At 45.4% G+C, this 14,895-nt stretch overlaps 1 protein-coding gene across 1 annotated transcript in view; it reads right to left on the bottom strand.

Annotated features, from left to right (window-relative positions):
- Positions 1 to 14,895, bottom strand: part of dpysl2a (dihydropyrimidinase like 2a) — a 29,645-nt gene extending 14,750 nt beyond the window's left edge. The window contains exons 1-5 of the mRNA XM_078251672.1: positions 14,589 to 14,895; positions 6,764 to 6,852; positions 5,030 to 5,214; positions 2,814 to 2,978; positions 954 to 1,015 (exon numbers count right to left, since the gene is read on the bottom strand). Coding sequence (XP_078107798.1) covers positions 954 to 1,015; positions 2,814 to 2,978; positions 5,030 to 5,214; positions 6,764 to 6,852; positions 14,589 to 14,630 — 543 coding nt within the window. The 5' untranslated portion in view covers positions 14,631 to 14,895. The remainder of the gene's footprint in view (positions 1 to 953; positions 1,016 to 2,813; positions 2,979 to 5,029; positions 5,215 to 6,763; positions 6,853 to 14,588) is intronic.

Below are 14,895 nucleotides of genomic sequence, written 5' to 3'. Positions count from 1 at the left end.
CCTACCGTTAGCTACGGTAAACAATAATAACACGTTACACAGCAGGTAACGTTAGCCTACCGTTAGCTACGGTAAACACTAATAACACGTTACACAGCAGCTAACGTTAGCCTACCATTAGCTACAGTAAACACTAATAACACGTTACACAGCAGGTAACGTTAGCCTACCGTTAGCTACAGTAAACAATAACACGTTACACAGCAGGTAACGTTAGCCTACCATTAGCTACAGTAAACACTAACACGTTACACAGCAGGTAACGTTAGCCTACTGTTAGCTACAGTAAACACTAATAACACGTTACACAGCAGGTAACGTTAGCTACGGTAAACACTAATAACACGTTACACAGCAGGTAACGTTAGCCTACCGTTAGCTACAGTAAACAATAACATGTTACACAGCAGCTAACTTTAGCTACAGTAGTAACTGGATTAAACAGCTAAAATGCTGACAGCTAAACGGTGTAGTGTGACTGTATTTCACTGTAGAGGATTCCAACAGCGGGACGTACAACAGTCTGTCGCTAAAGCTATGAGCTAACAGACTCAAACTAGCACTATGGTCACTGCTGTTGTCTGAAAAACAACACAGATGGGACTAAATGTTGCGTTTACTGGTAAACCTGACGACTTATGACCGACTGCTATCTGTTGTGGAGTTTCCCTCACGTTACTCTCTGTCCTCTGAGACTGTCTACATCTAAACTAAGCTGCCCGGTGCAGGGAACCACTCTGATTGGCTCACGGAGGCACGTGATCAGAGAGAGGTTTACGGAGCTTTGATACGGAGCGTTTAAATATCGCTCGATCACGTGAATTTGATCGTGGGAAGCCAGAATCGTGATTAAAAGGATTAATTGTGCAGCCCTAGCTTATAGCAGCCTCAAAACAAAACGCTGTGACAGACAGCTGTAGCGCTCGCTAATATCACGCGGAAGCCGAGCATACCTCAGAGTCAGAAAGTTGGAAAACATCCTTATAAGCCAAATAGACCAGGAAAGAGTTGACACCTGAAGATAGAAAACTTATGAGAGAAAAGCAGCAAAAGGTGGAATAAAGAGAGCAAAAAGAAGGAAAACTCAGAGCAAAAGGAGACAGGTAAAAACAGAAGGACAGAAATTACAAAGCAGAAACATTTAGTTTTAAGCTCTGTGAAAAGTGGGCGACCCCCCCCCCCCGCCTTACCCTACAGCCACATTAGGTACAAAAAGACAGCGACACGCACTCGCTTGATGGGCGCTCCTGGGCGTGCCTAGTCTACTCAAGTCAGCTTTATTGTCAGATGTGCTATACCGTATTTTCCGGAGTCAGTGGAGTTGATGTGGGGTACTTATTGTTTACGGTTTACATCTTACTTTATACGCTTCAGGCTGTTGCAGCTAGCTCAGGGGACAGACTGTAGGACACTAGGTGGTACAGCCTGAGACAGCTAGCTCAGGGGACAGACTGGATGACACTAGGTGGTACAGCCTGAGACAGCTAGCTCAGGGGACAGACTGGATGACACTAGGTGGTACAGCCTAAGACAGCTAGCTCAGGGGAGAGACTGGATGACACTAGGTGGTACAGCCTGAGACAGCTAGCTCAGGGGAGAGACTGGATGACACTAGGTGGTACAGCCTAAGACAGCTAGCTCAGGGGACAGACTGGATGACACTAGGTGGTACAGCCCGAGACAGCTAGCTCAGGGGACAGACTGTAGGACACTAGGTGGTACAGCCTGAGACAGCTAGCTCAGGGGAGAGACTGGATGACACTAGGTGGTACAGCCTGAGACAGCTAGCTCAGGGGACAGACTGTATGACACTAGGTGGTACAGCCTGAGACAGCTAGCTCAGGGGACAGACTGTATGACACTAGGTGGTACAGCCTGAGACAGCTAGCTCAGGGGACAGACTGTAGGACACTAGGTGGTACAGCCTGAGACAGCTAGCTCAGGGTATTGTCAAGTCACAAGAACGATGTTTTTGGATTTAGAAGCATTTATTTCTCAATAGGGGTAACAAAATATGAGATAAACTGCCAAACATATCAGATATATACAGAAATACGACGTCCTGAAGCGTCTCCGCCATCTTGAATGATGTTCTTTGACTCGAGCAACCAACGTGCATACGTCACGCTGCCTTCCCTCCGATTGGCTGTCGCTTTGTCGCATCGCTCAGCAGTTGCACAAAATAGACTTTTGGTCTGTTTTGGCCCCGCCTTGCTCGTGGCAGCGGCGAGCTCGTCGCTTGTCGCTGGCAAACGGCCACTCCCGTTGAAAATGAACGGCAGCCTGTCGCTCTTTCTCCGTCTCTTGTAGCTAATGTGACTGTAGGGTTACAATGTCTGAGACTACTGTAGCACAGAGGCTACATCCACACTGCTACGTTTCGGTTTAAAAACTAAATATCTTTATATATTCTCAGAAGGCGAAGCACTGCTACTTCTGCTACTTGAAGCCTATTACCTCCAGGATCTGTGCTAAGCTAGGCTAGATGGAGCCAGTTACCTCCAGGATCTGTGCTAAGCTAGGCTAGATGGAGCCAGTTACCTCCAGGATCTGTGCTAAGCTAGGCTAGATGGAGCCGGTTACCTCCAGGATCTGTGTTAAGCTAGGCTAGCGGTGGGGGCGAGAAGATGAGAAGGGTATGTCTGGACTTATCTAACTCTGGGGGATACGAGGAATAAGACAAAGTCCCAATAAGTCGGCGTGTTCCTTTAAAAAAAAAAAACCCGCAGTAGTGTAGATGTAGCCTAAAAGTAGCGTGTAAGTCAGAGATTTTTTAGACGCGATGCATGTGGAGACGGGATCTGAATGCATACCGTGATCCTTCACCAGGGCCTCCATCTCTTCCTGAGTGCCTTTGTTCCACTCGGTGATGTCCACATGCAGGGAGTAGTCGCAGCAGCATTTGCTATCAGCCCACTCCCTCCACTGTTTGAAAGCTGCAACCAGGCTGACGCCGGGCTCCGGCACCACGTGGTCAACTGCAAAACACAAACAAACAAACAGGTTGGCTGTAATGTGCACCGGCAAACTGCATCATACGCTTCACGGCACACACATCTGTGACGTTATAACCCCTGCAACAGTTCCACTGTGCTTTTAAACTGGTTGAAAACACACATGGGAATATGTCCGATGCACATACTAGAGGTAGGGGGAGAAAAGGAGTTTTTTTAGGCTACGTTCACGCCGCAAGTCTTAATGATTAATTCAGATTTTTTGCTCAGATCTGATTTGTTGTTTAGCTGTTCCCATGACCTTTTAAAACATGGCCTGTATCAGATTCCAGTGTGAACTGTTTGCGGTTTTGAACTGACCCGCATGCCCAAAAGACCAATACCAATGACATCAGACGCTGTTGCACTAACGTTAGGGAGGTTATGGAGGAAGGAAGCATTTTTGGCTTTTATTTCAAAATGTTTGTGTAATGGCAGCCGTAACATTAATTAGCATACGTACACTAATGAGGTCTAACACCTCCCTCTCCCTCCATTGACCTGCTCCATCACTCTTCTCCATGTTGTAGCCCTAGTGCACTGCTGGAAGTCTGACTCAATGACCCATCTGATTGGTGGAGAGCTAACCAGGAAACGTGGAGCGGGATGAGCGTGACTAGAGTCTCTCAACATCTGATGAACATCTGTTAAACTGACCTTTGTTGATCTGAAATGAAGACAGATTCAGCAACTACACGGCCTGTTTCTCTCTTCAGATGTTTTCAGAAACACGTTTCGGTGAACTATTTTAGGACAATATGAGATCGTATCGAAACCAGACCCACGTGACGCGTTCGTCCAATCAGCTGCCGGTTTTCATTTTCTGGGAAACAACATAGAGCAGCGCCGCCTGCTGTTATGAAGACGTATTACGTTTCGCGCAAGTGCAGAGCGTACGCTGAAGTCGGCGTCCCCTCAGTGTGTTTTGAGGCATTTTTTTGGACCTCGGGGACCCGACTGATCAGTCCGACTGGCTTTCCTGCCGACGGTCGGCCGTCTGGTTGGTGTGTAACAGCTCTAAGGGAGACGCCAGCTACCCTCCTGAGGAAACCCATCTCGGCCCCTTGTACCCTGGATCTTGTTCTTTCGGTCATGACCCAGCCTTCATGACCATAGGTGAGGGTAGGAACAAAAACTGACCGGTAGATCGAGAGCTTTGCCTTCTGGCTCAGCTCTCTTTTCGTCACAACGGTGCCATAAATTGAATGTAATACCGCCCCCGCTGGGCCGATTCTCCGACCAATCTCCCGCTCCGTCGTCCCCTCACTCCATCGGTTTCCTGCTGAGAAACCATGGGCTCAAATTTAGAGGGCATGGTTCTCAGCAGTTCTGAAACAGAAACTCTCAAAATGAAACTGCCAATACGCCAGTACAATACACTGACAGTCATTAAGTCGTTTCCTGTGTATCGGTGGTTTAATTTAAAATAAATATAGACACTTTATGATCCATTTCTGTCTACAAAAATGTATGGCTAACTGCAAATTTGGTAAGACATGTCGGACTTCAGGAGCTCCACACAATCTGACGAGAAAACGGCAACCTCCATACCCAGTTAAAGTCCCTGTTTCTCGGCTACTGGGGCTCAGGGCCAGCTGCCAGCATAACTTTCGTATATTTACAGTTTGAATGTCGTCACGCCACTTATATAACATCTACCCCAACGTCTTATAACGCTAACAATGGTGTCAGATTTCAATTTAATGCATTTTTGTGAACATTAGGGGTTTCGTTAGCTGCTACTGTCCCTCCAATCCTATGAATCGCGGCTAGCTGCAGGCCCTGGAGCTCCATCAGGGCCTCGGCATTTTGTAGTCCAGTAACCCAGAAACGGTGAGTTTGCGTGGGCTTCCCTTCGTGACGGAGGTCCAGCTAGCTCACAGCGAGTCTATGAAGGAGGACACGCCGGGCGGCGAGGCAGCACCGGCCGCTGTCACGTAGCCTGCTGAGCTCCTGCTGACACACAGTCGGACAAAACGGCCCATATTTGACCTCTACATAGTTGATTTCTCGCATTAAAAAGCCTAAATACGTACTGATCATAGTGGTCCCCCCGGCCAGCGCCGCCTTGGTGCCCTGGTAGAAGTCGTCGGCTGACACCATGCCTCGGTCAGGCATCTGGAACCGGGTGTGCACGTCGATCCCTCCGGGCATCACCATTCTCCCATGAGCCTCTATGATCTTAACTCCGCCCGGAACAATCAGGTTGTCACCTAATTGCCTGAAGGAGACAAATGAAAAGGAAAAAACACAGGAATGAATAAAGGAAACGTGATCAAACGGAGACTATCCAGATTCCAAGAATCAGATAGATAGACAGACAGAGAGAGATGGAGAGAGATAGATATAGAGATAGCTAGATAGATAGATAGATACTATAGATAGATAGATAGACAGAGAGAGATGGAGAGAGATAGATATAGAGATAGATAGACTGATAGATAGATGGAGATAAAAAATCCACATGAATGTACCAAGGTATGTATAAGCATGAGATGCTTGCAATGACAGGGCAGGTAAGGTGCTCTATGAGTGTGTGTGTGTGTGTGTGTGTGTGTGTGTGTGTGTGTGTGTGTGTGTGTGTGTGTGTGTTTCAGTCTGCATGGTGAGGTGCTCTGTGAGTGTGTGTGTGTGTGTGTGTGTGTGTGTGTGTGTGTGTGTGTGTGTGTGTGTGTGTTTCAGTCTGCATGGTAAGGTGCTCTATGAGTGTGTGTGTGTGTGTGTGTGTGTGTGTGTGTGTGTGTGTGTGTGTGTGTGTGTGTGTGTGTGTGTGTGTGTGTGTGTGTGTGTTTCAGTCTGCATGGTGAGGTGCTCTATGAGAGAGAGAGTGTGTGTGTGTGTGTGTGTGTGTGTGTCTGCATGTGTGCTCTATGAGAGTGTGTGTGTGTGTGTGTTTCAGTCTGCATGGTGAGGTGCTCTATGAGAGTGTGTGTGTATGTGTGTTTCAGTCTGCTGGTGTGCTCTATGAGAGTGTGTGTGTGTGTGTGTGTGTGTGTGTGTGTGTGTGTGTCAGTCTGCATGGTGAGGTGCTCTATGAGAGTGTGTGTGTGTGTGTGTGTGTGTGTGTGTGTGTGTGTGTGTGTGTTTCAGTCTGCATGGTGAGGTGCTCTATGAGAGTGTGTGTGTGTGTGTGTGTGTGTGTGTGTGTGTGTGTGTGTGTGTGTGTCAGTCTGCATGGTGAGGTGCTCTATGAGAGTGTGTGTGTGTGTGTGTGTGTGTGTGTGTGTGTGTGTGTGTGTGTGTGTGTTTCAGTCTGCATGGTGAGGTGCTCTATGAGAGTGTGTGTGTGTGTGTGTGTGTGTGTGTGTGTGTGTGTGTGTTTCAGTCTGCATGGTGAGGTCCTCTATGAGAGTGTGTGTCATGGTGGTGGTGCAAATAGGTCCAATAGTGCTGGATAAAGTCTAGAGACCAGCGTTAAATATGGACAGTAAGATAGACTCTCTCCACCCCCCCTCTAGAGCCAGACATGCCACTGTACTTAATCTGCCATTACTTAATTCTTACTCTCTTATTTGTAACACATTCTGTGTGTGTGTGTGTATATATTTATACTTATATTGTTTGTTCTGTTTAACCTGCTTGTTTAACTTATTTTAGAGAATGTGTAACATGCTCCTAAAACACCAAAACATATTCCTTGTATGTGTAAAAAACGTACTTGGCAATAAAGCTTTTCTGATTCTAAATATTATAGTAAAATAATAGGTAAATAGGTCGCCCTCTCCTGACGATAGGAAAAGTACGTTTGTCCATCTTGAAATGAGACTTACTTGATGACTCCGTCCTCCATGTAGATATCGGCCAGGAACGACTGATCATCGTTCACAATCTTTGCTCCTTTGATGAGGAGACGATCGCTCTGAAAGGACGAGACACAGTTTTACTGTTCACCCTCATATTAGGCCTGCACGATTCGGGGAAAAACATGAATCATGATTTTTTTTAGCTGAATTGATATCACGATTCTTTTCTCACAAAGTGTAATGTTTATTGCACACATGAGCCATGACAAAACAAAACTAATTGGCCGTACCAAACGAGCCTGTAAACACAGAGGCTTCACTGAACACAGGAAATATAGTCCATACTGCCATTTAAGTACAGCAGGCTACCAGAAATAGTGACATATAACACACTGAACTAAATATGGCCCCGATACAGGCTCTACCTGGACTAAATATGGCCCCGATACAGGCTCTACCTGGACTATATATGGCCCCGATACAGGCTCTACCTGGACTAAATATGGCCCCGATACAGGCTCTACCTGGACTAAATATGGCCCCGATACAGGCTCTACCTGGACTAAATATGGCCCCGATACAGGCTCTACCTGGACTAAATATGGCCCCGATACAGGCTCTACCTGGACTAAATATGGCCCCGATACAGGCTCTACCTGGACTATATATGGCCCCTGATACAGGCTCTACCTGGACTAAATATGGCCCCGATACAGGCTCTACCTGGACTAAATATGGCCCCGATACAGGCTCTACCTGGACTAAATATGGCCCCGATACAGGCTCTACCTGGACTAAATATGGCCCCGATACAGGCTCTACCTGGACTAAATATGGCCCCGATACAGGCTCTACCTGGACTAAATATGGCCCCGATACAGGCTCTACCTGGACTAAATATGGCCCCGATACAGGCTCTACCTGGACTAAATATGGCCCCGATACAGGCTCTACCTGGACTAAATATGGCCCCGATACAGGCTCCATCTATGTGCATACATACTGTAATAGACGTGCCAGGCACGAAAGCTTGCCAGGCGTAGCAACAGTAACTAAGGAGGGCAGGGCTTAGCAAATTCCTACACAGTGTACCTTTCAGCTATATATATTTTTTCAGTTGTGACTGAACTGTATTTTTGTAGTTACTATATAGGCCTTTGATCTTGACATATAGGCAATATACAGTAAAGCCACTATTAATCACATTAACTTAATGCAGTGTAAGAGTATTAGCCAGCCCTTAATATTCAAACCTGTTATGGGCGTTGTTTTTTTTTGTAAATGTGTTTGCTTGTAAACGTTTTCAATTCAGATTTCGCGGCTTTTTCACGCATTTCAAAATGTGACTCTCGCTCGGCCGTGGCTCGGTAGCGTTGCATCCCCCCCCCCCCGGACTCATTTCCTGGTTCTCCTTAAACATGACATCAAGGAGAAGGTTAACTCCTCCTGCTCCAGATCTCCCACCGTGGTCAGAAAGAACAGGGGAGACACACACACACACACACACACACACAGATGCACTCACACACACACACCCCACATACAGACACACACACACACCACATATACACACACACACCACATATACAGACCCACACACCACATACAGACACACACACACCACATACAGACACACACACATTCACACCACATATACACACACACACCACACACAGAGACACACACACACACCCACACCACATATATACACACACTCACCACATACAGACCCACACACCACATACACACACACACACACACCCACACCCACACCCACAAACACACACACACACACAGACACAACCTACCAACACACACACACACACACACACTTCTTTACAAATGAAATGAATGTCCGACTGACTGACATTCTGCTCAGAAAACAGTTTTTATGACTGTGTGTGTGTGTCTGTATGTGGTGTGTGTGTGTGTGTGTGTGTGATATGTTGTCTCTAGAAGTGTGATATTATACTTTTGTTTCTGTTAAAAAGGAAAAAGAAAGTCGCAATATTTTAATCGACACCCATGTATCGTTAAAAAGAATCAAAATCGGGACAAAAGCGCGTGGTCCCGGCCCTAAAGGACGCATCATTTGAAGGTGGGGAGTAACTCTCGAGTGCCACCGTTAACTGGAGGAGATGGAAGGAGAGCGTACGAGGCTGGCCTACTTCTGCTGCCGCTATCCCGGGTCTCTGAGGACACACGCTGAGCTAATGAAAGTGGTTTTACTGCAAACCTCAGAGCAGAGATCATTCTGTTTCTAATGTCCAGAGTGGGTGGGCCCAGCGGGAATGCATTAGGTACACAAGTCATGGCTGTATTGACATGAGGCCATTACTCTCGTATAAGTGGGTCATATAACGTATGTCCACTCTGTGCCCAAATGCTAGCTCATGGTGCAGAGACTGTACAGCATTAAGTGTGTGACAACATTATGGAAAGGATCTTGCCTTTCTCCTCGCCTTGGCCTACACACATGAACGTTAAATGCTTTTGTTTAGTCTGATGAACAATGTAGTTTTTTTTAATCGTGTCACAATCGTACACGTTCCCTTAATACATACATATACGCGGTATCATCATCACAATACTATCAGAAATGGCGGAAAGCGACCTGAGGGCACACGTGACAACGTTACACACTGAGAAGCTAGGCGATAACCTGTCTCCTCATCACGGGGCTTACCAGCTGTCCGCCAGGCCATAACGGACAAACTGACACGGTTCAAATGTAAACATATGAGACGATCAACATCACGTAGGGGTCTGGATTTAAATATGTTATTCACGAGCTTGAGCCAAGGTACATTAACGCTGACAAATGAAAGTCATTCGTTTTGTCCCGCTGTTTGATTGTTAATAAGAAAGTGCCTGTTTTCAAAAGTTAGTTTTGTAATGTTAGTCGTCCCTCTAGTGGACAGAACGTGTAACAACAACCACATGCTGATGGTGGCATTGGCCATCCATCAGCCTGTGTAATATCGTAAATATTAATAACAGGATGGCAAATAACAAATGGAATCCGAATAGTATTATAGAGGAAGATTGACAGCCCTACCACAGAGATAGACCTTTTTGTTTAACCCTAAGAACAGCCCTGAAATCCCCATCACCAAACCCACCAAACTCCATGTAAATAATCAGGACTTTTATCATCGTACAACCTCCCAACACACACACACACACACACACTCACACACACACTCACAACCTACCAACACACACACACACACACTCCCAACACACACACACACACAGCCAACCTACCAACACACACACACATACACACACACAGCCAACCTACCAACACACACACACATACACACACACAGCCAACCTACCAACACACACACACAGCCAACCTCCCAACACATACAACCTCCCACCACACACACACACACACACACACACACACACCCAACCTACCAACACGCACACACACCCTACCTACCAACACGCACACACACACACCCAACCTACCAACACGCACACACACACCCAACCTACCAACACGCACACACACACCCAACCTACCAACACGCACACACACCCAACCTACCAACACGCACACACACACCCAACACGCACACCCAACACGCACACACACACACACACACACACACACACCCAACACGCACACAACCTCCCAACACACACAACCTCCCAACACACACACACACACGATGTGTTCCCCCTTGGTGTTTTTATTGAATGTTAATATGGGGGGAAATGTAGTATGGAAAAGAAGACACTAAGAAAAGTACTACAATAAAGTAATAAAAAACTTTTGCTGTCTGTGTGCATCAGCGCTCGCTGGCTGAAACTGCTGCATGATGATGAAAGCTTAGGGAGAAAGGTCTGGACGGCTGCTGTCCAATGACCCACTTTACAAAAGAGGTTTTACTTCTTTAAACTATCACGGCATGCCCTACTGAAGCCCTTAATACGGTGCTTTCTGGTTGAAAAGCTGTAACACAGAGCAAAACACACAATTTCCAAATAGGATGTCACAGAATCGGGGTTACATAACCCCAAACTTGTCCTAGCTGCAGCTAGGATTGGGAACAGAAACCCAGTATTGTCTTTAAAGGTCCAGTGTGTAACGTGTTTAGTTGGTCATTACCAAAATCTGTGTTGCCCGTTCAGAAACGTGTCCTTTTTCATGAATATTTACCTCCACCATCAATTCCAAGTATTCCTTTTGGCTTGAAATATTACATTGGCGTTTGCATGAACTGGGGTAGACGCTCCATATTCAGGCTCCATCTTGAAATACGTTAGCTGGTAAGAGACATACGCATAGACAGTATATATATATATATATATATATATAATGGACCAACAGACCCCGTGTCTCTGGACGGAGACCAGTGAAGGACATTAGAAGCTCTTTCCCGGTGATGGCTGAGCGTTACTGAGCAGCCTCCAACTGAGCTTGAAGACGTAGATGTGACGTGAGCAACCTGTCTGAAAGTTGGAAGTCTTCTGGTAGCTGTGCCAAGAGAAATCTCAATCATTCCCAATCTAGCAGAGACGGAGAGCGTAGGTATATGTAAGGAGATAACATAGACACAGGCTCATTATTGATCACTAAAATGATAGTTAACATTAGTCATTACACTTAAACAGCTGATGGAAGTCCAAACTGCCTGAGAGCTTCTCCTGTACTATACGGTAACTCCTCTACTATGAGACAGGAAGTCTCGTGGTTATGACCCAATCGTTAGCCTATTGTTATAAAAACGTCTGCTACGGAGCCATAACGTGAGCTACAAGGTAATGGAGCCTTTTATACATTGTCGTGTTTCTTTAGAAATAAACAACGGACAAATAGAGTCTTTAAACGCTTCAGATGTAAAGGTATTCTCTGTCAAAGTGACGTCAGAATGAATGGGAGTCAATGGGATGCTAACGGGATGCTAACGGGATGCTAACGGGAGGTGATGGCTTGTTAGCATCAAAATGGCGCCATAGGAGCTACACGTTGTGAGGAGAAGCTGACCCCCTTGGACATACAGGACATACTGCTCCACCTTTCGCGTTTTCTCTGTCACATGATAAACTCCCAGCTGCTGCTAATGCTGCTAACAGGTATCGTAGCTTCCCGGCCCCCGGCAGGTTTGAAGAAGGAAACATGGAGGACCAACACGTATTCAAAACCCAAATTTCAGGAAAAAGAGTCTTCTTTGTCTTCTTCGCCCAGAAAAGGGAGATTGAAAAGAGCAAGAGACCGGCTTTTTGAAGCGTGAAGGCTACCGTAGCTGTGATACGTACTTTGAACTGCGTGGTGCGAGATCATATATGATCTCAACGCTGGACGGGAGACATTCCCGCACACTGGACCTTTAAGCTGTTTGAGAGTTATTTACTCACTATCTGCTCTAGCTTGTCTAACATTTAAGAGACAGATATGGTGATAAAATGCTCCAAAAGAAGGTGAAATTGATGGTTTATTTAAGCCAAATATGTGCACCTAAGTCTTTAACAAACCCAGGGGAAACACTGAACTACACATGGTGCTCTTTCTGGACTGTAGGGCTGCAACTACACATTATTTTCATTGTCTTTCCAAAAGCCCAAGATGACGTCCTCAAATGTCTTGTTTTGTCCACAACTCAAAGATATTAGGTAGTTGCAGACAGTCCTTAAAAAGATATGAGGGCCAGATGTAGAGGATGGAGGGTGAAAGTGAAACCTGTTAACGTATGCTGCGTTCCAGACACAATGTTTAGCCCGTAAGTCACGACTCACCACTTGGTAGCGTTCCAGGCAAAGTCACCACAAACCCTTCTGGCTAACGTTAGCTAGCACTACCTAACGTTGACGTTAGCTAGTGCTAGCTGATACTAGCGATTTCCAGTCGGCAACATATTTTTGGCTTCATTTAATAAACATAACCTGTAGCAGTACACAATCGTATGTGTACTTGAGTTCATGGAGTTGAGGAGCTCCATGAAGTGAGGCGGCAGCCAGCAGGCGTCTGCCCCGGCCGCTAGCTCGTCGCTGGGCCCGTCCTGCTCAGACACCTCGCTGTGAGCTGGAGGTCTCTCAGACCGCTCTCGTTAATAAGAGGCTTTTATTTCACCGTTGACGGTTCGTTTGTTTAAATATCACAACACATGTCCATCATGAGATTAACGGGGAACCTGTGGTTAACTGTCTTTTAGAAGTTAAACTCCACACACACACACACACACACACATACACACACAGCGCAGCAGGCAGAGGCGGGGTCTGTTCTGAGTATGAAGCCCCGTCTGTGTTGAGCAAAACATTACGTGAATTACTACGAGAATGGACGTGCATTTAATATAGGAAAAGTGCAGAAGTATTAGCATCATTTGTTGTTGTTGTTGTTGTTGTTGTATGTGGCTCTAAGGTCTAGTGACGACGCTATAAAGACCGTTGCCGTGCCTGCGTCCCTCCCTTACCCCTCCTACCAGTCCCTATGGCCACTGGGCCAGTGGGAATGCAAACGGAAAAAAAGATTTTGGGGGAGAGTAGTTCTTGGAACTGCTTAGAAGACCTCCGCTCTCCTGGGTGAAAGTCCTGTGTTGTTTGACCCAACCACCCCCCCCAACCAACCTCCCTTTGTGGATTTTCAGCTTTTCATACTACTCACTACCGTAATCGTGCCGTTATCACGAAAGATGCTTCCCATTGAAATACATTAGTTTAATTAATTAATTAATTCGTGCTAAACACCGCGATAAAAACCAGTACATCGTGTCCCTGTACACCATTTCACGAACTGCTGTGAGATTGGGCTGAAAATTAACAAATACAGAAACAGTCCCGTCAACCTGCAACTTTCTGTTTTTCTGGGTCGAAATGTCAACATTTTGTTGTTATTTTTCTACACTTTGGCACCTTTGGCGATGTTTTTGATGGTTTTTTTGTCCGTTTTTTCAGCATTAAATACAAAAAACAGAAACATTTTTTTTTAAGCCTTTTCCGATGTATTTTTTTCTTTACTTTTTTGGGCGTTTTTTTTAATTATGTTTTTGTCAATTTTTAACAAGTTATTGTCGCTTTTTTTTTATAACAAGTTTTTGTCACCTTTGGCGATGTTTTTGATGGGTTTTTTGTCACTTTTTCCGATTTCTTTTGGTCACTTTCTTCAGCGTTTTTTTATTTATTTTTTTCAGCGTTTTTGTAGCTTTTTCCAACATTTGTCACTTTTTTCAACATTCTTTTGTCATAGTTAGTTATATACATACATACAACACATTACATGTCTAAACATTAGAAAAGAACAGGCTGTATGGGTTAGTGCAGGATGAATAACAATGTTGAGGGATGTGCAAAAATAACGGAGCAAAGAGTGATCAGTGTTGAAAAATAAGACCTATAGGCCTACTCCACATCAGGGAGTGTTAAATAGCTTCCTGTAAGCCCCCCCGCTCCCCAGGCTGTCAGTGTGTACAGCTGAATCAGGGCTGCTGCTGATAGTCAGTGAAAATGAATGGATCACCATCACCAAACTCCATGTAAATAATCAGTACTTTTATCATCGTAAAATACACGTCATTCAAAGTAGACAGAAACAAAATAAAACTATCAAAAGCTGTCTTGGTTCATCTTTCCACTGTTCCAACAATCATTACTCTGGTTTTGGTTGAAATAAACCCTTAATTCACCCATTTACATGTGGAAATATGCTGGCTGTATACACGCTTAAAGTGCTGATTATTTACATGGAGTCTGGTGGGTGGGTGAAAATGAATGGAAATGACAGCTAGCATTGGCTAGCTTTCTTTTGCTAATCCTGAGGCTCACCGCACGTTACATACAAAAACACCACAAGCGAAGTATGCATGTAATATCTTTCAAGTAACGAAACAATACTCACAGTAATCCGTGGGATGTTCTTCTTGCCTTGGTACCCCGACATTTTGCAGATCTGTCCGCTGCCTCTGAAGCTAACGTTAGCTGCCAATGAAAGGATGAATTGATGCTCTCTCTGCCTGTTGGTCAGTCGACGCCCCGGGAAGGTTTATGCTTCTCTGACAAAGTCTGTCGATAGGAAGTAATGTTCGCACACCACAGCCTAACAAATACTAGTTAAAACGAGTGGTTATATCTTTGTCTGACAGTGCTATCCTTTGATTTACTGCTAGAAAAGGTCCCTGAAGACCAGGCAAAGCACCAAGAAGAGA

The sequence above is a fragment of the Sander vitreus genome, chromosome 5 (assembly GCF_031162955.1).
Source record: "Sander vitreus isolate 19-12246 chromosome 5, sanVit1, whole genome shotgun sequence".
In the NCBI taxonomy this organism is placed as follows: domain Eukaryota; kingdom Metazoa; phylum Chordata; class Actinopteri; order Perciformes; family Percidae; genus Sander; species Sander vitreus.
The sequence above is the reverse complement of the archived record's forward strand: the minus strand, read 5'-3'. Positions and strand labels throughout refer to the sequence as shown.